The sequence below is a fragment of the Hylobates moloch genome, unplaced genomic scaffold, assembly GCF_009828535.3.
Source record: "Hylobates moloch isolate HMO894 unplaced genomic scaffold, HMol_V3 SCAFFOLD_10, whole genome shotgun sequence".
Taxonomy (NCBI): domain Eukaryota; kingdom Metazoa; phylum Chordata; class Mammalia; order Primates; family Hylobatidae; genus Hylobates; species Hylobates moloch.
In genome coordinates, this window is record NW_026652285.1 from 99536129 (window position 1) to 99556331 (window position 20203).

The window sequence follows — 20203 nt, forward strand, 5'->3', positions numbered from 1 at the left end:
CAAGACACAGACAGAGAAAATATTTGCAAATCACCTATCTCATACAGGACTGGTAAAGGGAAAATATAAAGAACTCTCAATAATAAGAAAATAACCCAGTTAAAAAGGGGTCAAAACACTTGGTCAGGCAGTCCATCAAAGAAGATTTATGCATGGTAAATAAGCACATGAAAAGATGTTCAATATCGTTAGCTATTAGGGCAATGCAAATCAAAACCGCAATGAGGGCTGGACAAAGTGGCTTACACCTGTAATCCCAACACTTTGGGAGGCTGAGATGGGAGGAACACTTGAGGCCAGAGTTCAAGATTAGCCTGGGCAGTATCGTGAGACTCCATATCTACAAAAAAAAAAAAAACTTTTTTAAAAAACTACAATGAGATACCACCACACAACTATTAAATGGCTAAAATGAAAACGATTGCTCGTAATCAGTGTTGGTAAGGATGTGAAGAAAATGGCTTTCTCATGTGTGGCTGGTGGAAATGTAAATTGGTACAATCACTTTGGAAAACAGTTCTTCAAAAAGTTAAACATTCACTCGCCATATGGCCCAGCCGTTCCACTTCTAGGAATGGATGCAAAAGAAATGAAAGCACAGGCTGGGTGCAGTGGCTCACACCTGTAATCTCAGCACTTTGAGAGGCCAAGGCAGGCAGATCACCTAAGGTTAGGAGTTCAAGACCAGCCTGGTCAACATGGTGAAACCCTGTCTCTACTGAAAATACAAAAAAAATTTAGCCAGGCACGGTGGCAGGCACCTGTAATTCTAGCTACTTGGGAGGCTGAGGCAGGAGAATTGCTTGAACCCGGGAGGCAGAGGTTTCAGTGAGCCAAGATTGTGCCACTGCACTCCAGCCTGGGTGACAGAGCAAGACTCTGTCTCGAAACAAACAAACAAAAAAGAAATGAAAGCATATGTATGTCCCCACAAAGATTTGTATCCAAATATTCATAGCAGCATTATTTGTATTAGCCCGAAACTGAAAACAACACAAATGTCCATTGTGGAGGTTTTAAAATATGTCCACAAGTTCTTTGATACTTCTTCCCTCAAGAGGTGGAGATCATTCCTCTTCCTTTGTAGGCAGGCTGGACTTAGTGATTCCTCGCTACCGAACAGAATATGGTAGAAGTGAAGGTATGCAACTTCTAAGACTAGGTCAAAAAAGGCATTGCGACTGCCTTATTGTTCCTTCTTGTGTCACTTACTCTGGAGAAGCCAGCTGCCATGTCCTGAGGACACTCAAGCAGCCCAGGGGAGAGGTCCTTGTGGTGAGGAACTAAGTCCTCTGCCAAGAACCATGTGAGTGCACCATCTTGGAAGCAGACCCAAGTCAAGCCTTCTGATGACTGTAACCTCCAATGACATCTTTTTTTGTTTGTTTGTGAGACAGAGTCTTACTCTGTCACCCAGGCTGGAGTGTAGTGGCGTGATCTTGGCTCACTGCAACCCCTGCTTCCTGGGTTCAAGCGATTCTCATGCCTCAGCCTCCCAAGTAAGCTGGCATTACAGGCACGCACCACCACGCCTGGCTAATTTTTGTATTTTTGGTAAAGACAGGGTTTCACCGTGTCAGCCAGGCTGGTCTCGAACTCCTGACCTCAAGTGATCCACCTGCCTCAGCCTCCCAAAATACTGGGATTAGAGGCGTGAGCCACTGCACCCAGCCTCTTAACATTTTGTTTTTTTTTTTGAGACCGAGTCTCACTCACTGCAGGCTCCGCCCCCTGGGTTCACGGCATTCTCCTGCCTCAGCTTCCTGAGTAGCTGGGACTACAGGCGTGTGCTACCACTCCCAGCTAATTTTTTGTATTTTTAGTAGAGACGGGGTTTCACTGTGTTAGCCAGGATGGTCTCGATCTCCTGACCTCGTGATCTGCCCGCCTTGGCCTCCCAAAGTGCTGGGATTACAGGCGTGAGTCACCGCGCTCGGCCAGCCTCTTAACATTTTAACATCTCTGAATTTAGCATGCATCTTATAATTATAGTGGACAGCTTTCTTTCTTTCTTTCTTTTTTATGGGACATTTTAAATGATGTCTTATTACTTTTGCCAGAAAAACGGTACATCTTTTATTCAGTGACATCCTAGATTCAATGAAATATGGTAGGTTTTGAAATCTAGGTAAGAAGAACAATTTTGTAGTTGAAAATAAATTCCTAAAATTGTCCTAAAAAATGGCAGAAAACCTGATTGAGTCAGTAAGTATAGAAGATATTGGAAAGTTTTTTAAAAACTAGCCTCCACAAAAGGGTCCCAACCCTCGTGGAATTTGGGACAAGGACAATCCAACATCACTGTAGAATCTAAGAAAAAGTTTGAACAAGTGGACAAATATACTATGCTACTGAATGGGAAGACTTCATCTTGCAAAGATGTATATTTCTCCTCAGATGAAATAAATTAATGTGATTCCAGTCAGGATCCCAATTCTTTTCTCTTTATGACTGGCATGTAGTAGGCACTCCATAAATATCTGCTAAGTGATTAGATGAATGATTTGCCAGAAAATTTTTTAAAAGATTTGTCATGAAGGATGATTATTTCTTTAACATTGTAATTTATTGCAAAGCTACAATAATTAACACAGTATGATGCTGGTGCAAGAATAGACAAGCCACTCAATACAACAGAATAAAGTCCAGAAATAAACTCAAGTATATATAAAATGTATACGATGAAAGTAGCATTTCAAATCTGTAGAGACATGATGAATTTTTTAAAAAATAACGTTAGGACAATTGGACAAACTTTTGGAAAAAGTAAATATATGCCTCTGTTTTTAGTTCTAAATAAATTAAAAGTGAAATATAAAAAGTCAGTGTCTGAAATTTATAAAAGAAAACATGAACCACTGTGTACCAAGTCTTAGCGGTGGAGAGAGCCTTTCTAAGGACGACATTAAAGCAGAAGTCGGCCGGGTGGGGTGGCTCACACCTGTAATCCCAGCACTTTGGGAGGCTAAGGTGGGCAGATAGCTTGAGGTCAGGAGTTCGAGACCAGACTGGCCAACATGGTGAAACCCCATCTCTACTAAACCACATGCCTGTAATCCCAGCTACTCAGGAGGCTGAGGCAGGAGAATCGCTTGAACTCGAGAGGCAGAACCCAAGAGGCATAGGTTGCAGTGAGCCAAAATCGCGCCACTGCACTCCAGCCTGGGTGATAGAGCAAGACTCTGTCTCAAAAAAAAAAAAAATATATATATATATATATGTATGTGTGTGTGTGTGTGTGTGTGTGTGAGTATTTCTCCCTGGGACATAGGGTTGCAGATGATTTTTTAAATTTTCTTTATGTTTTTCTTTGTTCCTCAAATATTCTACAAGAAAACACAGAAAAAAAAAATGAAGCTCATAAAGATGTAGATATAGATACAAAGTATTTAACAGTAAATAACATTCTGAATAAAAATCACGTGACTTACATATAACCCAGCAATCTATACAAGAGAAATGAATATATGTCCATGCAGACTTGTACAGGAATGTTCATAGCATCTTTATTAACAATAGCAAAAAGCAGAAACAACCCAAATGCCCATCAAATGGTAAGTAGATCAGCAAAATGTAGGCTATTCATACAGTGGAATATTATTTGGCCATAAAAAGGAATGAAGCACTGACACATGGGTGAGCCTCAAAAACATCAAGCTCAGTCAAAGAAGCCAGACACAAAAGGCCACATGTTGCATGATGCCATTTATATGAAATGTCTGGAAAAGGCAAATCCACAGATACAAGCAAATAAACTGGTTGACCAGGGCTAGGGGAAGAAATGGGGAGTGAGGGTTCATTTTAGGGTGATGAGAGTTCTAAAATTAGATCATGGTGATGTTGGACAACCCTGTAAATATGCTAAAATTCATTGAATTGTACATTTTATTTTTTCGAGACAGTCTAGGTTTGTCGCCAGGCTGGAGTGCAGTGGCACGATCTTGGCTCACTGCAACCTCTACCTCCCGGGTTCAAGTGATTCTCCTGCCTCAGCCTCCCGAGTAGCTGGGATTAAAAGCATGCACCACCACGCCCAGCTAATTTTTATTTTTAGTAGGGACAGCATTTCACCATGTTGGCCAGGATGGCCTCAATCTCCTGACCTCGTGATCCGCCCACCTCGGCCTCCCAAAGTGCTAGGATTACAGGCGAGAGCCACTACACCTGCCTGAATTGTACATTTTTAATGGATGAATTTTGTGGTCTATAAACGATCTCAGTAAAGCTGTTATTTTTAATAATTAAAAATAAAATTGGTTTCATTATTTTTCAAACAGTAAACATACTAATGCAGCCAAGACCCAATTGCAACAAAACTCTGTATCTACAGACTCATCAAGTTGCTAATTATATCATGTTTTCTTCCTTTTTTTTCAGAAATTAGAAATGTGATTCTAAAATGTAGGTGAGGACATTTTGTGAACTAAAATGCATTAGCAGAACCCAAGATACTGGTCTTACATGTCATTATCTCTTCTCAGAGTAACACTACCGTCTTTACCTCTACCCTCTGTAGACAGTTTTAAACATTTAAATGAATGAAATTATACAGTATGTGCTCAGATATCTAGCTTCCAGCTTTTCTTTTCTTTTTTTTTTTGCAATCCACCTCCGGTTCACCTTCTCTGCCTCCGGTTCAGCCCTTCTCCTGCCTCAGCCTCCGAGTAGTGGGATACAGGTGCCTGCCTTTTTTTTTTTGTATTTTTAGTAGAGACGGGGTTTCACCGTGTTAGCCAGGATGGTCTCGATCTCCTGACCTCGTGATCCTCCCGCCTGGGCCTCACAAAGTGCCAGGATTACAAGCGTGAGCCACCGCGCCTGGCTGCTTTTCTTTTTTTTGCTTAATATTATGTCTGTGAGTCATCCCTGTTGTTGTGTGTCAATAATTAACATTCAGATATTTATTAACATCCATTCTTTATGATGTTAATAAAAATTCAGGCCGGCACGGTGGCTCATGCCTGTAATCCCAGCACTGTGGGAGGCCGGGGCGGGTGGATCACTTGAGGTCAGGAGTTCGACACCAGCCTGGCCAAATGGAGAAACCTCGCCTCTACTAAAAATGCAAAAACTAGCTGGGCATGGTGGCGGGTGCCTGTAGTCCTAGCTACTTGGGAGGCTGAGGCAGAAGAATCGCTTGAACCTGGGAGGCAGAGGTTGCAATGAGCCGAGATCTCACCACTGCACTTCAGTCCAGGTGACAGAGCAAGACTCCGTCTCAAAAATTAAAAAAATAATAATAATAATAACTCGGTCTTTCATTGAGAAAGAAATGCATGGCTAAAACATGATGGTTTGGGAGGCCGAGACCAGGGGATTGCTTGAGCTCAGGAGTTGGAAACCAGCCTAGGCAACATAGACCTTGTCTCTACTGAAAAAAAAAAAAAAATTAGCTGGCTGTGCCGGTGTGCACCTGTAGTCCCAGCTACTGGGGGATTTAAAGTAGGAGGCTCACTTTAGCCTGGGATGGGGAGGCTGCAGTCAGCTGTAATCATGCCACTGCACTCCAGCCTGTGCAACAGAACAAGACTCCGTCTCCAAAAAAAATTTTTTTTAATTTAAAAATGTGATGGACCGCTGTAATAAATGGGGCCTTTGTTTCTCCTTGGACTTTCTCACTCTAAGAGAAACCACGTGGTCTGAACCACGTGGACTTGTGTTCAGAGCTTGCAGCAGGCCAGGAACAATGTACTCGAATGAACCTTGTGTTAATCTAATACTGGTTGAGGTTCACCAAGGGGATACAAGTGTATGGCTTCAAGTCCTCTTGAATAATAATAAAATGTTTGGGGGTATCTGGCTCCCACCACCCTTGTCCTGAATGAGGCTCAAGGTGTGATCCGCCTTGCAGGAGGGCATTCTCCACCCAAGGGCTGCCATCAGGTGTCCCTTCTTGACCGTTCACAAGTGTGGGAGACAGTAGGGCATAGGCATGCAGCACACAGGCTCTGCAGTCACACAGACCTGTGTTCAAACCCTGCTTCCCCCACACAGTGCTTGTGAGACTTTGGACAAACTACTTCGCCTCTCCTAACCTCAATTTTCTCATCTGTAAAGTGAGTGTAATAATGGTATCTACTCTGTGAAGCTCTACAGATTAAATGGGATAATGGCTTTAAAGCTCAGTGCCTGGCACATAGTAAATTCTCCCAAAACAGCAGCTCTTATTATTTGTAGTAGTAATATTATTCTGGCTCAGAATGCCTTTGACCCTAAGTATCCAGCATCATGGCGGTATTCATACTGGCTATTTATAAAGAACTAGCAGATAGGATACTATTCTTGTTGCCTGTTTTTCATTTCTTTAATTACAGTCATCTAAGTGTCGTCTCTAACAAAAATGAGTTGCTGTTGTTTTCATTGCAGACAGTTGCATCTATAAAAAGGTTTGTCCCTTTAATGGTGGCTCTTTTTTGGTTCAACCTTCTGCGTCAGATTTCCAGTTCTGTTGGAACCAGGCTCCCTATGCAATTGGTAAGAAAAATCTTTATCATAACGCTTTTCCCCTTCATAGATATGTCTGAACTATTGTAAGCAACTCCTATGTAAGCAAATCACTGGCTTACTGCGAAATTGCTATAAATTATATGCGCATGATGAGTATTCACAGCGTTCTTTTTCTTTTTCTTTTCTTTTTGTTCCCCTTTCGGGACTATTGTCTTCTACTGTTCCTCCTAGTTTCTCTCAGTGCCTGAGCATGTATGCATTTGAGAGCAATTAAATGTCATTTTTCAGTACTTGGTTATCATTTCAGCACCTCAGTTCATTTCTGGGCCTCACTTTCCTTTTTCTAAAATTCAAGTGTAAGGTCTCCAGCCTCATAATGCTGACTGACCTCGGGGAGAAGCACAGTGCTTTCAGGGCCATCGGTATGTTTCATAGAAACTCAGGTACCTGCCTGCCACTAAAATGTCAGGACGTGAGCGGCGATGCTTTGTGTTTGTGACTCAAGATCCACAACTGGCCATTGCCTTTTGGGAGTCAGATCAGAGCCGAGAATGTTCCAGTTCATTCTTTTGTCCTCACAATAAAACTATGTGTTAATAGGTCCACAGGACAGCATTTTGAGAGGAAGGCAGAGGGACAAACCTAAGATCCTGGGAGGACCAGTCAGATTTGATGACAGATTAGAGCTGGTAGACAGGAAAGGGAGGTTTTGAACCATGTTGCTGGAGGGGCTTGAAAGTCATGGCTAGAAGCATAGATGTGGTAGGCAGAGTCACCAGGAAAGCCAGGAGAGCAGATGTGCTCATCCACGGAAAGAGTGCAGAGAGAGCCAGTGTGAAGAAGGGGACGACACAAAGTGCCAGGAAGAAAGAGGTGTGCCACAGGGCAGCCAGGGCAGGCACAGTGCCTGGAAGCCAGTGTGTCATCCAAATCATTTCAAGCAGAGGGGCCAGCCCTTAACAAATAACTCAGCAAACCCACTGATCCCGAGGGACACTGCGAGGGCCAGTGAGGAATAAGATGCAGCCCCAGCTCAGACATGCAGCCCCAGCTCAGACGTGCAGCTGGAGGAGCACAGGGGAGGAGCGAGGGGCACTGAGGGACACCAGGGCTGGGCCTTGAAGAGCGACCAACCAAAGGGAAGGGTCCCAGGCAGGATGGCCTGGGCCTGCAGACAGAATGTCAGGCTGGCATCTGAACAACAGAAGGGACTCCCCACAGGACTTTGGCAAGTGAGCTGCCTCGCTGGAAGATCAGGCAATGGAGTTTCCATAGGGGAAAATGGCAGCAAGCATGGTGACAGGGCACACCTCCTGGGAGGCGCAGTGTGGCAACCGAGGGGAGGCTGTCTTGGGAGCCAAGGCTACCTTAGGATCAGGGCTACATGCACATGTGAAGGAAGGAGAGAAGCAGCCAGAGGAATGAGAGATGGAAGTTTCTAGAGAAGTGAGTGTGACTATGACACAGTCACAGCCCCTTCGCGGCCACCAAGCCAGCAGCTGGGAGGTGACACTGCCGTTCCCTTGCAGTCTGTGCTTTCCCGTATCTCCTGGCCTTCACCACCGACTCCATGGAGATCCGCCTGGTGGTGAACGGGAACCTGGTCCACACCGCAGTCGTGCCGCAGCTGCAGCTCGTGGCCTCCAGGGTGAGTAGGACTGGGATTTTATCTCTGAGCAGTTTGGGGGACCCCTGCACTGTGGGATTTCAGGTGAGCACAGAAGCCGCCTCTTGTCAAGTTAGGCTGATGAAGACCTGTGTCACAACGCCAGCGCGAGATGGAAAGCCTGAGACCAGACTGATCTGCTGGGTTTTCATGTGTGATTTCAGTGGGCTTTCAGAACGCTCCCCAGCTTTGTTAATAGTCATTCGGTGCTGGTGGCAGCTGGGGCGCACTTAGATGAAAAGAGATATCACCCATCAGAGACTGGGTCAGTTATTCATGTCACTGCTGCCCTGGAGGACAGTCCAAGTCAAGAAAAGTCAGAGCTTGCAATCTTTCTTCCTTTCCCACCCTCTATCCTCAATTTGAATTCATAGCCTATGAAACATGGTTAACTGATTAATCCATGCCTCATAACCCAGAGCTAGGGCAAAACGGAGGGACGCAGGAACAAAGATGCCTTCCAAGATGTCTTTTGTCGCTGGCACATAATCTAGGGGTTCTTGTTCTAGTCCCCTCCCCTGAGTCAGGCCCACAAAGTCCTCCCCAGCCCTGCCAGACTGGGCTGGCTCCCCTGCTGTGTCCCCTGTTCCCTTCCCTGGTCCTGACATCCATCACATTTGGTGGTAGGTGACTGCTTATTTGTTCATCTTTGCTGCTGCACTGATGGTTCTGTGAGAGCAGACGCCATGCTGTCTACCATCATAGTACCAGTGGTGTGCTGAATGCTTCGGTCCCGCAGTGCTCTAGAAAACGTGCGTGTGTGCACATATGTGCATATATGTATGATATGTGTACATATGTGCATGTATGTATTATATGCGTGTACATTAGTTGATTGTAAATAGCTTACAATTTACAAATAATAAATATACAATGCTATTTATCATAAAAATCCACTTAGCCAATTGGTTCTTACAAAATGTTTTTGTTAATATTTGCTGAACTCTTGTACCCATAGCCAACCTACAGTTGCAGTTCAACCATGATTTTACACTTGGAGTTATATCTCAATCCAGTCATTTTTTCCCAATGTTTATTGTCATTTAATCTGATAGGTAATCTGCTATAAAACTATTTTTCACCCTCATATAATTCAGTCATTAAACTGAAACTTCTTTCAGCTTCTGTACCAGACTAAACACACTTCCACATTTCTTGTTCATTACTAGTACTTTCTCCATCACTGTAAGTCTAGACAATCAACAAAACAACAAATCAAAGTCAAACTGACAGTCTTCGCTGGATTCCATGGTGTAAAGAGTCCCTCCATGATTGATTCCAAGCTCCCAGCGTGACGCCACTGCAGGTGGTGTTGGGGAGACATACGTTATGCCCCATGGTGCAGTATCTCTCCCCCAAGCTCCACACAGACACTGTTGGTGTCAATAACTCCAGAGCAGATGTAATAGTGAGCACAGTCAAATAATTAGGAATGGCTGGATTTGGATATTTAGGGCCTTTGTTTTTTTAGGTTTGTATAATTTAATTTCTAATCATGTGTTTAACAGCTAGTTTGCAAAATTCCTGAAAATTGGATCTCATAAATCACATCCAGCACACCACTGCTGTTAGCAGCAGCGCCAGCGCATCATGGGTGTGCATGAGTATCTGCCGGATCAGTGAATGAAGAATCCATTTCCCCATCTGCCAAATGGGCCTAACTGAATCCCTAAGATCTTTCCCGTTCTAACACTCCAGGTGCCTGAGATTCCTGTTAGGGAAGCGTGTGCTGTGTTTGTGATTGCAGAAGATGTGTGGTGGAACACTGACTGTTTTCTATTGTGGATCAACAAATAGATGATGAAAAGTGGCGGAGAGTGGAATATTCAGGAAAAGTGTAACTAGCCACGCTGGGCTTTCCTCCAGAAGGCTCCCTCCATCCCTTACCCTGGCATCCCACACTGCACTGCATGCTCCAAGGATGGGGACCAGTTGGAGGGTTTGCAGTGATGGCAGGAGGGCCAGTGGATGCAAGGCCTAGAACACGAGGCAGCCTGGTAATGCTCTCTCTTTCTTTCTAGTCGGATATATACTTCACAGCAACTGCAGCTGTGAATGAGGTCTCATCTGGAGGCAGCTCCAAGGGGGCCAGTGCCCGAAATTCTCCTCAGACACCCCCGGGCCAAGATACTCCAGTATTTCCTTCTTCCCTGGGGGAAGGTGAAGTCCAAGTTTTACTGTTTTATTAATATTCGTAATCCACTCTAATTTCTCTAGTTCATTGTCTAATATCTACATGCAATTACTGCTTAAAGAAGTTACTATTTAAAGCCATATTTTAAAACCTCCACCGCCGAGTGCGGTGGCTCACGCCTGTAATCCCAGCACTTTGGGAAGCCAAGGCGGGTGGATCACCTGAGGCCAGGAGTTCAGGACCAGCCTGACCAACATGGTGAAACCCCATCTCTACTAAAAATACAAAAGTTAGCCGGGTGTGGTGGCACGCACCTGTAATCCCAGCTACTTGGGAGGCTGAGGCAGGAGAATCGCTTGAACCTGGGAGGTGGAGGTTGCAGTGAGCCAAGATCGCGCCATTGCACTCCAGCCTGGGCAACAGAGTGAGACTCCATCTAAAAAAAAAAAAAAAAAAAAGAAATCTTGCAGTCTGAATACATTGGTTGTGTTCTTAAGAAACCTTGTGATAACAACAACAAAACTCCATTATAATAATAAATAAATAAATAAATAAATAAATAAATAAATAAATAAATAAGTAAATAAACTGGGCTAGGCACTGTGGCTCACAGCACTTTGGTGGGCTGAGGCAGATGGATCACTTGAGCCCAGCAGTTCAAGACCAGCTGGGCAACATGGCAAAACCCTGTCTCTAAAAAAAAAAAAAATACAAAAACTAGCTGGGCTTGGTAACATGTGCCTGTAGTCCCAGGTACTTGGGAGGCTGAGGTGGGAGGATCACCTGAGCACCAGAGGTCAAGGCTGCATTGGGCCAGGATTGCACCTCTGCACTCCAGCCTGGGCAACAGAGTGAGACCCTGTCTCTACAAAAACTAAAATTAAATTAGCTGGCTGTGGTGGCATGCACCTATGGTCGCAGCTACTCAGGAGGCTGAGGTGGGAGGATCACTTGAGCCAGGGAGGTCAAGGCTACAGTAAGTCGTGATTGCATCATTGCACTCCAGCCTGAGTGACAGAACAAGACCTTGTCTCAAAAAAAAAAAAAAAAAAAAAAAAGTTTCAGTGGAGAGGAGGGAATTAAAGGCTATAGAGTTTCCAACTTGCAACAGCAGTTATTTTTCCTTCAGGGCTGTTAACAGTAGTGGGTTTTGAAAGCCAAAAGAATAGAGTCATCAAGCCTAGACATTCCCCAGCACATGCAGTCTTTCACTCTATCTGGCTTTGCCCACGAACCCCAGAGGCCTCTGCTGTGGTTACCTCATCGCTTTGAACACAGCGCTTTTCACACATTCTTACCACATCACTCGTCTTTATTGCACACAGTTAAGATAAAGCACAGAATTCCCCAAGCAGGGCAGCTTTTTGCTTTTCTTGTCTAGTCTTTTTTCCTGTGCAGTCGTGAGTGCATTTTACCTAATTTACACATGAAAATGCTCTTAGAAAACACAAAGCCATCAGGCGCCCTCAAATTAGTGCTCCCGGCCAGCCCTCCCAGTGGGACATTACAGATCAGCGTGTGACATAAAATCTTCCTTCATGCTATGTTAAGGAACAGGAAATTACTCTCTTGTAAATAATATGAACTTTTCTGAAAGTTCTAATGTTGTTTTTGAAATCACATTTCAGGTGAAATTCAATCAAAAAATCTGTACAAGATTCCACTTAGAAACCTCGTGGGCAGAAGCATCGAACGACCTCTGAAGTCGCCCTTAGTCTCCAAGGTCATCACCCCACCCACTCCCATCAGTGTGGGCCTCGCTGCCATTCCTGTCACGCACTCCTTGTCCCTGTCTCGCATGGAGATCAAAGAAATAGCAAGCAGGACCCGCAGGGAACTACTGGGTAATGGTTCTCAATCTTGGTTTCCACTGTCTGTGAACAGACCAGCTGGTTTTATCTTCGGATATGAATTGTCCTCAGAAACAATGAGTTTAAAAGGAAAGTTTCCTTTTAAGAAGGGATTTTTAAGTAAGTTCTAATACATCTATACCAAGGAATACACTATAGTGTAGCCACCAACAGTGATGTTGTTGATCTATATTGATTGGTGTGGAAAGCTGCTCAAGCCATGTGAAGGGGGGAAATGGGCAGTTTATAAAACACTATGTCTAGTCTGATACCATTTTTAAAAATAAAAGTACCAATCTATGTATGATTTCCTAGAAAGGTATCTAGAAGGATTTATATCCCACAGTCCTCAGGCAACATTTTATGTTGGTGTATCCCAAAGTGGAAACATACCATGTTTTTACACGTGTGTGTTCAGTTCCCTTATTACTTCTCCCAGCCCTAGACAGTGGGGGCAGGTCTGTGGATAGAACAGATGCAAGATATGTGTTGAGCTCTTAGCTTCTCTCAGTATAACTATGGGACTGGGCTCACACCTGTTATCCCAGCATTTTGGGAGAGGCTGAGGCAGGCAGATCACTTGAGTTCAGGAGTTCAAGACCAGCCCGGGTAACATAGTGAAACCCCATCTCTACAAAAAATACAAATTAGCCAGCTATGGTGGCATGTGCCTATAGGCCCAGCTACTCAAGAAGCTGAGGCAAGAGAATCGATTGAGTCCGGGAGGTCAAGGCTACAGGGACCCATGATTACACCACTGCACTCCAGCCTGGGTGACAGAGTGACACCCTGTCTTTAAAAAAAAAAAAAAAAGATGAGAGGTCAAACCGGAGAAACACAAAGCCCCAGATAAGTGTGAAAATGTTAGACTGTTAGAAACCTTTTTGTTCAGATTTGTGGAAACAAAATAAGGAAAAATGGAAGTGACATGTTAAACCAGGAGAAACTGGTTTGAAAACTTAGAATGGGATCTGCATGAACGTTGGCCTGAGCACATCCCTGCCCTGCAGTAATATTCCCTGAACAACTGGAGGAGGGGATTCAGGCCACCTGACAGGGCAGGACTTGACACTAACAAAGTCCATTGGTTTTTCCAGTTGGTGCCTTCCACTGTGTTTTTAAAATAAATGTATTGCTATTTTTGACGCAGTCTTCCATATCAAAGCTTGATCTGCCCACCACTGTTTACAAACCACTGAGCTTTTGCAAAACAGAACCTCTGAATTGGAGAATTACAGGGTTATCAACGGTAGGACTGTAAATCATCTGTCCTCATTAGGCTCTTTGAGTCTAAATTTTTTGCAAAGTGTATGTACTTTATAATCAGAAAAGAAAAACCTTCTACCAACCAGAAAACCAATAATTTGAAAATATATATTCTATCATCTTTCTTCCTGACTCTAGCACAACAATGCACCAGTTCCCAACCAAGAAAAAATAAGGGTCTTTTCTGTCTCCGTGGCAGCCCTGTGGTAGTGACCCTCTGACCTATGATTCTCAATCCAGGCCTCTCGGATGAAGGTGGACCCAAGTCAGAAGGAGCGCCAAAGGCCAAATCAAAACCCCGGAAGCGGTTAGAAGAAAGCCAAGGAGGCCCCAAGCCAGGGGCAGTGAGGTCATCTAGCAGTGACAGGTAAAGAGAGGGAGAGGCCCCTGCTTGGTGTGGTGGACCTATGAGTCACAGCACCTCCCAGGAGGCCCCTTCTGTGGATTGATAATGCCACTAGTGGCCCCTTTGGCAGCTACAGCAGAGGGCCAGCAGCCTGTTCCTCTCTGAGGGTCCCCAGACCCTCAGGCCTGCCAGGGAGGGAGCTAGACAAATGGGCACCCTTACCAGCAGTCAAAAGCTAATTCACATACATTGAGACCTGGCCAGGCACAGTGGCTCACACCTTTAATCCCAGCACTTTGGGAGGCCAAGGCGGGCAGATCACCTGAGGTCAGGAGTTCGAGACTAGGCTGGCCAACACAGTGAAACCCCATCTCTACTAAAAATACAAAAAATAGCCGGGCGTGGTGGCGCATCCCTGTGGTCCCAGCTACTTGGGAGGTTGAGGCAGAAGAATCGCTTGAACGTGAGAGGCGGAGGCTGCAGTCAGCCAAGATCGTGCCACTGCACTCCAGCCTGGGCAACAGAGCAAGACTCCATCTCAAAAAATATATATATATAAAATATATTTTAATATATATTTATTATATATTTTATATTTATATATTTAATATATATATTATATATATGTAGAGAGAGAAAGAGACTTTTTCCTCACCAGATTGACAGAGAGTTTTTAAAATAAAAATGCTGGCTAGGCATGGTGGCTCATGCCTATAATCCCACCACTTTGGGAGGATGAGAAGAGAAGATCACATGAGCCTAAGAGTTCAATCTGAGCCTGGGCAACACGGCAAGACCCATCTCTACAAAAAAAAAAAAAACAAAAAAACCATATATATATATTAGCTGGGTCTGGTGGCATGTGCCTGTAGTCCCAGTTACTTGGGAGGCTAAGGTGGAAAGATCACCTCCTTCTGGGAGGTCAAGGCTGCAGTGAGCCATGATCACACCACTGCATTCCAGCCTGGGTAACAGAGCAAGACCCCGTCTCAAAACAAACAAACAAACAAAAAACACTTAGTAAGACTGCAGGGAAACAGGTGCTCTCTATGCAGTAATGCAGTACTGGTAGCATATACACAGTCCAGCCTATCTGAATGCCAGGTCAGCATCGCATGTCAATGAATAGTAGTTAAGTCACACTGATTTGTCCTATAAGATCTCTGTTATCCTTCAAGCAACATCACACGTGCTCCAGTGTGGGGAGTGATAGTTCGTATGTCCAAGCTTCATTCATTCACTCAACACACATTCTTGGAGCACCTAGGACTTAGTTGGGTATTAAGATATGGAAAGGACTAAGCCCCCACCTGTGCTTTCAAGGGGTTCCCAGGCCAGTGGCAAAGACCAACAAGGGTCCAGACAATTACTGCATTCCAGCATGGCAGGTGATGTGTAAGGAGGGTTGCCATCCAGCCCACACCTGGGGCAGGGAGGGTCTCAAACATCAGGGGAGGCTGAGCCTCCTCTCAGAAGTCATAACCTGACAAGGCCCCTGCCCTCAGGGACTTTGCATTCTAGTGTGGGAAAACAGACAGCAAACCTGTAAACAAGTAAGCAAATAAAATCATTTCAGATAGTGACAAGTGCGACAAAGAAATTGAAAAGAAGTGACGGGGCTGGCACATAGAAGGTCTACTCTGAGAGAGGGGTCAAGGAAAGCTTTTTGAGGAAATAGCATTGGGCTGGGCTTGGAATGAATGGTAAGAAGCTAGGGGAACAGCCCTTCTGATAGCAACAACCTCAGGGCAAGGGCCCCGAAGCAGGCCTAGCATGGCCAGTTAAAAGGCAGGAGGAAGAGTGGACAGGCTTGAGCAGAGAGAACGGAGCCAGGAACCGTGTGAGGCCGAGAGTGGGCAGCGGCTGGGCCGGGTGGGCTTTTGCAGGCCAATGAGTATTTGTGGAATGCATGAACTCCCTGAGAAGTGCAAACCAATATTGGTCAAATTAATATGCAGCTACTGAGAGAGTCCTGAGGAGCTGGAGGAAACAGAGGGAGTCAGGGGTGCCCTGGGAGGCTGGAGGGGTCACAGGCCTGGTCCCGGAACCTTGGCTATGAGTTTCAGCCTGATCCTCAGGCCCTGGGCACCCATGGGAGGGTCTTAGGCAGGGTGACATTATCTGGATTTGCACTTTAGAAAGGTAGGTAAATAATGCCTCACAAACACCTTCCATATGTCACACACTCGGCCTTTAATCCTCACAACCCCCTGAGGTGATGAGGGTGGCATTCCATCACTTCCCCACCTCTACCACATAACAGTGAGGGTTTGGGGAGCCAAACTCATGAGCTCAGATGAGCAGGAAATTGCCAGAAAAAAATAGGCCCAGTTCCGTGGTACTCCCAAGGATCCTCTTACAGTGACTTGTCTCTTCTAGGATCCCATCAGGCTTCTTGGAAAGTGCTTCTACTTCCGAAGCCAACCCTGAGGGGCACTCAACCAGCTCTGACCAGGACCCTGTGGCAGACAGAGAGGGCAGCCCGGTCTCCGGCAGCAGCCCCTTCCAGCTCACGGCTTTCTCCGATGAAGACATTATTGACTTGAAGTAACAGAGTTGAAATCTCATTTGCCATCTTTAGTTTTCCTATGGAGGTTTATACTCTTTAAACAGTTCTGATGTAATTTCTCAACAAAATGTGGCTTTTAGCCTGTCAGTGATCTATTGGACCAAACCTTCTGCACACTCGGCCAGTTCCCTCTCCAATGTCCAGTGCCATCTTTCCTGACCTTTGTTTCTTTCTGTTCAGGAACCATCAGTCCCCTTGTAATAAAGGTGGTAGATTTCATTGAGGTTTTAGATTGAAACTTTGAATAAATCAAAAATATTCATTCTTATTTACTGCAACCTTCTCATATTTTATATACTTAGATGGAAAATTATTTTTTCTTTTTTTTTTTTTTTTTTTTTTTTGAGACGGAGTCTCGCTCTTTCACCCAGGCTGGAGTGCAGTGGCGCGATCTCAGCTCACTGCAGGCTCCGCCGCCCGGGGTTCCGCCATTCTCCTGCCTCAGCCTCCGGCGTAGCTGGGACTACAGGCGCCTGCCACCTCGCCCGGCTAATTTTTTGTATTTTTAGTAGAGACGGGGTTTCACCGTGTTAGCCAGGATGGTCTCGATCTCCTGACCTCGTGATCCGCCCGCCTCGGCCTCCCAAAGTGCTGGGATTACAGGCGTGAGCCACCGCGCCCGGCCGGAAAATTATTTTTTCATTACAGTTTTGATTTATGTCACATAATGTGTTTCTTTTATAAAGAAAAGTCATTGCTCTTTAACTTTATTATAAGTAAGTTTTCTTTCTGCACCTTCGGCCCCGGTTGCTGTTTCAGTTCACTATAATTGGAACCAGCTGCATTCCTGTCTGTAGACTTTTGAGAAAAGCTGGTTAGCTCTTAGAAGCTCCTCCTTCTTTCCTGCATCTCATGAAAAATATTAAGACATGGGAGCTTGTCAAAAGTCTTCAGATTATTTTGTGTGGTTTTATTGTTACTCTGCAATAATGTAACCAGAGAACAGCTACTCCTTGTGGTTAAAAGTATTCTCATTGTAATCCCAGCGCTTTGAGAGGCCAAGGTGGAAGGATCACTTGTGCCCAGGAGTTCAAGGCTGCAGTGAGCTAAGATTGCACTGCTGTACTCCAGTCTGGGCAACAGAAGGAGACTCTGTCTCAAAGAAAAAAAGAAAAGAGAAAAGAAAAAAAAAAGAAAGCATTTTCAAACTCCTCCTTCTTTTTGAGTCCCCGTCACTCTTTCACATAAATGATATGAAGATAATAATTTGGTTTACCTGCCTTTCCTGGCTCCCTCTCCAGTGTGAGCAGAAAGAAATGTGGACTGGGCCAAGTGCAAAAGAAATAGTTAAATCTCAGCCACAAGCCAAAGGGAGATCCAGTTTCACTAGCATTGTTTGCAAATATTTTAATCTGTGAGAAGAAGGTATTTTACCTTTGGCTTTAGTCTAGCCAATTCAATTTTATTCTATCTCTTCCTACTTACATTATTCATCAAAAGAAACTTCCTGTTACCCTGTTAAAGCAGCTCAGAAGAGTTCTTCTGCAGGCCTTCTTTTTTTTTTTTTTTTAAACAGAGTCTCACTCTATGCCCAAGCTGGAGTGCAGTGGCACGATCTCAGCTCTCAGCAATCTCCGCCTCCCAGGTTCAAGCGATTCTCCTGCCTCAGCCTCCTGAGTAGCTGGGATTACAGGAACGCACCACCAAACCCAGCTAATTTTTGTATTTCAGTAGAGATGGGGTTTCACCATGTTGGCCAGGCTGGTCTCGAACTCCTGACCTCATGATCCGCCCGCCTTGGCCTCCCAAAGTGCTGGGATTACAGGTGTGAGCCACTACGCCCGGCCAGCAGGCCTTCTTTGTGAGTGTGGAGAACTGAGTTTGACAGGACCTTGGTCTGACAGATTTTATAGAAGTTTGGGTCGTACCTCCTAGTGGGCCTTGCATACTGTGGGAAAAGCTCCCCTCTCTGTCTTTTGTACAAACGGATCAGCATGATAGCCCAAGCTGAAGGTTGCTTGGTTCATCTTTGGCAGAAGGCAAGAGGCAAGAGTAGTAAAGACAGTGCTTTTTAGATACACCCAGATGGGGCTGTTTATAACCAAATGTGGCTGCTCATATTCTTTGCAGCAGTTAGCATGCCCATTCTTCCTTTGTGTTTTTTATGCCCTTTTCCTATATAGGGGGAAAAAAACACTGTGTCTCAACCCCACCAACAGTTTAATGAATTATGTTTTATTATTCTTGCTTTTCTTTTTTTTTTTTTTTGAGACGGAGTCTCGCTCTGTCGCCCAGGCTAGAGTGCAGTGGCGCAATCTCCGCTCACTGCAAGCTCCGCCTCCTGGGTTCACGCCATTCTCCTGCCTCAGCCTCTCCGAGTAGCTGGGACTACAGGCGCCTGCCACCAAGCCCGGCTAATTTTTTTGTATTTTTAGTAGAGACGGGGTTTCACCGTGGTCTGGATCTCCTGACCTCATGATCCGCCCGCCTCGGCCTCCCAAAATGCTGGGATTACAAGCGTGAACCACTGCGCCCGGCCTCTTGCTTTTCAAATAAGGAAACAGGCTTAGAAAGGGGCAATGGTTTGAACCCGCAAGTTCTTTGACTCCAGAGCCCATGCTTTCCCCATGTCTGCCATGCAGAGCCAGGCTAAGTGCCTTGTGTCAGCTGGATCTGGCTGGTGTTTTTCATGTTAAACTAATTTGTAAGCTTTATGAGCTTGTATCTATGTTTTTCCTTTTTTTCCTGAAGTTTCTTGCTTCACAGTGTAGCATAAAAAAACCCAAGGACTATTTTAGAGCATTCTTCCAAATCAGCAGCATTAGAGCCACAAGAGTCACAGGTCTGAGGAGTGATGTAGCGAGGGCAAGAGGTGGACCCTACTGATCAGGCTGATGGTGCTTTGCCTGTGAAAAGGGGGCAAGAGGCTGTTCTGGCAACATTATTTGTTTACAAAGGCCAAGAAGTGAGTTCTGCACACTCATGGGAAGGGAAGCCATCGGCCACAGGGTAGGAGCATCCTGCCTACATAATCCTTTCTGTGTACCCGACTGGCTGAGTCACACAGAAAATCATCTAACTGCAGTGTCTGCCTATGGAGTTTGAGGCATTGATCCACTATCCAGACACCAAGTGCCTCCTCTCCAGAGGAGGTCATGTCCATTGGGGGAAGGACGGAAGTAAACAGGGGATCACAAAGCAGTGATAAATGCTGTGATAAGAATAACACATGTAAGGCCGGGCGCGGTGGCTCACGCTTGTAATCCCAGCACTTTGGGAGGCCGAGGCGGGCGGATCACGAGGTCGGGAGATCGAGACCACGGTGAAACCCCGTCTCTACTAAAAATACAAAAAATTAGCCGGGTGTGGTGGCGAGCGCCTGTAGTCCCAGCTACTCGGAGAGGCTGAGGCAGGAGAATGGCATGAACCCGGGAGGTGGAGCTTGCAGTGAGCCGAGATCGTGCCACTGCACTCCAGCCTGGGCGACAGAGCGAGACTCCGTCTCAAAAACAAAACAAAACAAAACAAAACAAAACAAAACAAAACAAACAAACAAACAAAAAGAATAACACATGTAGTGCTCGAGTTATCAAGCATTAGATGCTGTGGGAGTACAGAAGAGCAGTTGCCTAAGTCTTTAAAGATAGTCTTGTGGTCATATTGAAAAATGTTGGTTGCTAGAACCATCAGGTGACTGCAATATGTCAAATGACTATCTTCATCATACCGGTTAGCCTTTGAGTGCTTCACATGTCTTATATACATTACCTTGCTTCACAACTCTCCTGGAAGATAATGGTCATCCCCACTTAGAGATGAGGAAACACAAGGCCCAGAGAGGGATTACAAGCCAAGCCTCTTACTCCCATGCCCTGGCTCTTTCCAGAATTACACTAGCATTCCACCGCAGCTGCCTGCACCCAGTGTGTTGGGTATGAATTGGGTACAAGTGGTGAGATCCAACAGTGCCTCATCATTCGACTTG

General features: G+C 45.2%; 1 protein-coding gene across 4 annotated transcripts in view; it reads left to right on the plus strand.

Moving 5' to 3' along the window:
- GARNL3 (GTPase activating Rap/RanGAP domain like 3) overlaps positions 1 to 16543 on the plus strand; it is a 178578-nt gene extending 162035 nt beyond the window's left edge. For all 4 annotated transcript variants that reach the window (XM_032165166.2, XM_032165165.2, XM_058446166.1 and 1 more), the window contains 6 exons: positions 6367 to 6474; positions 7977 to 8095; positions 10135 to 10273; positions 11876 to 12091; positions 13604 to 13730; positions 16089 to 16543. In XM_032165166.2, coding sequence (XP_032021057.1) covers positions 6367 to 6474; positions 7977 to 8095; positions 10135 to 10273; positions 11876 to 12091; positions 13604 to 13730; positions 16089 to 16260 — 881 coding nt within the window. In that variant the 3' untranslated portion in view covers positions 16261 to 16543. The remainder of the gene's footprint in view (positions 1 to 6366; positions 6475 to 7976; positions 8096 to 10134; positions 10274 to 11875; positions 12092 to 13603; positions 13731 to 16088) is intronic.
- The last annotated feature ends 3660 nt before the right edge of the window (positions 16544 to 20203 follow it).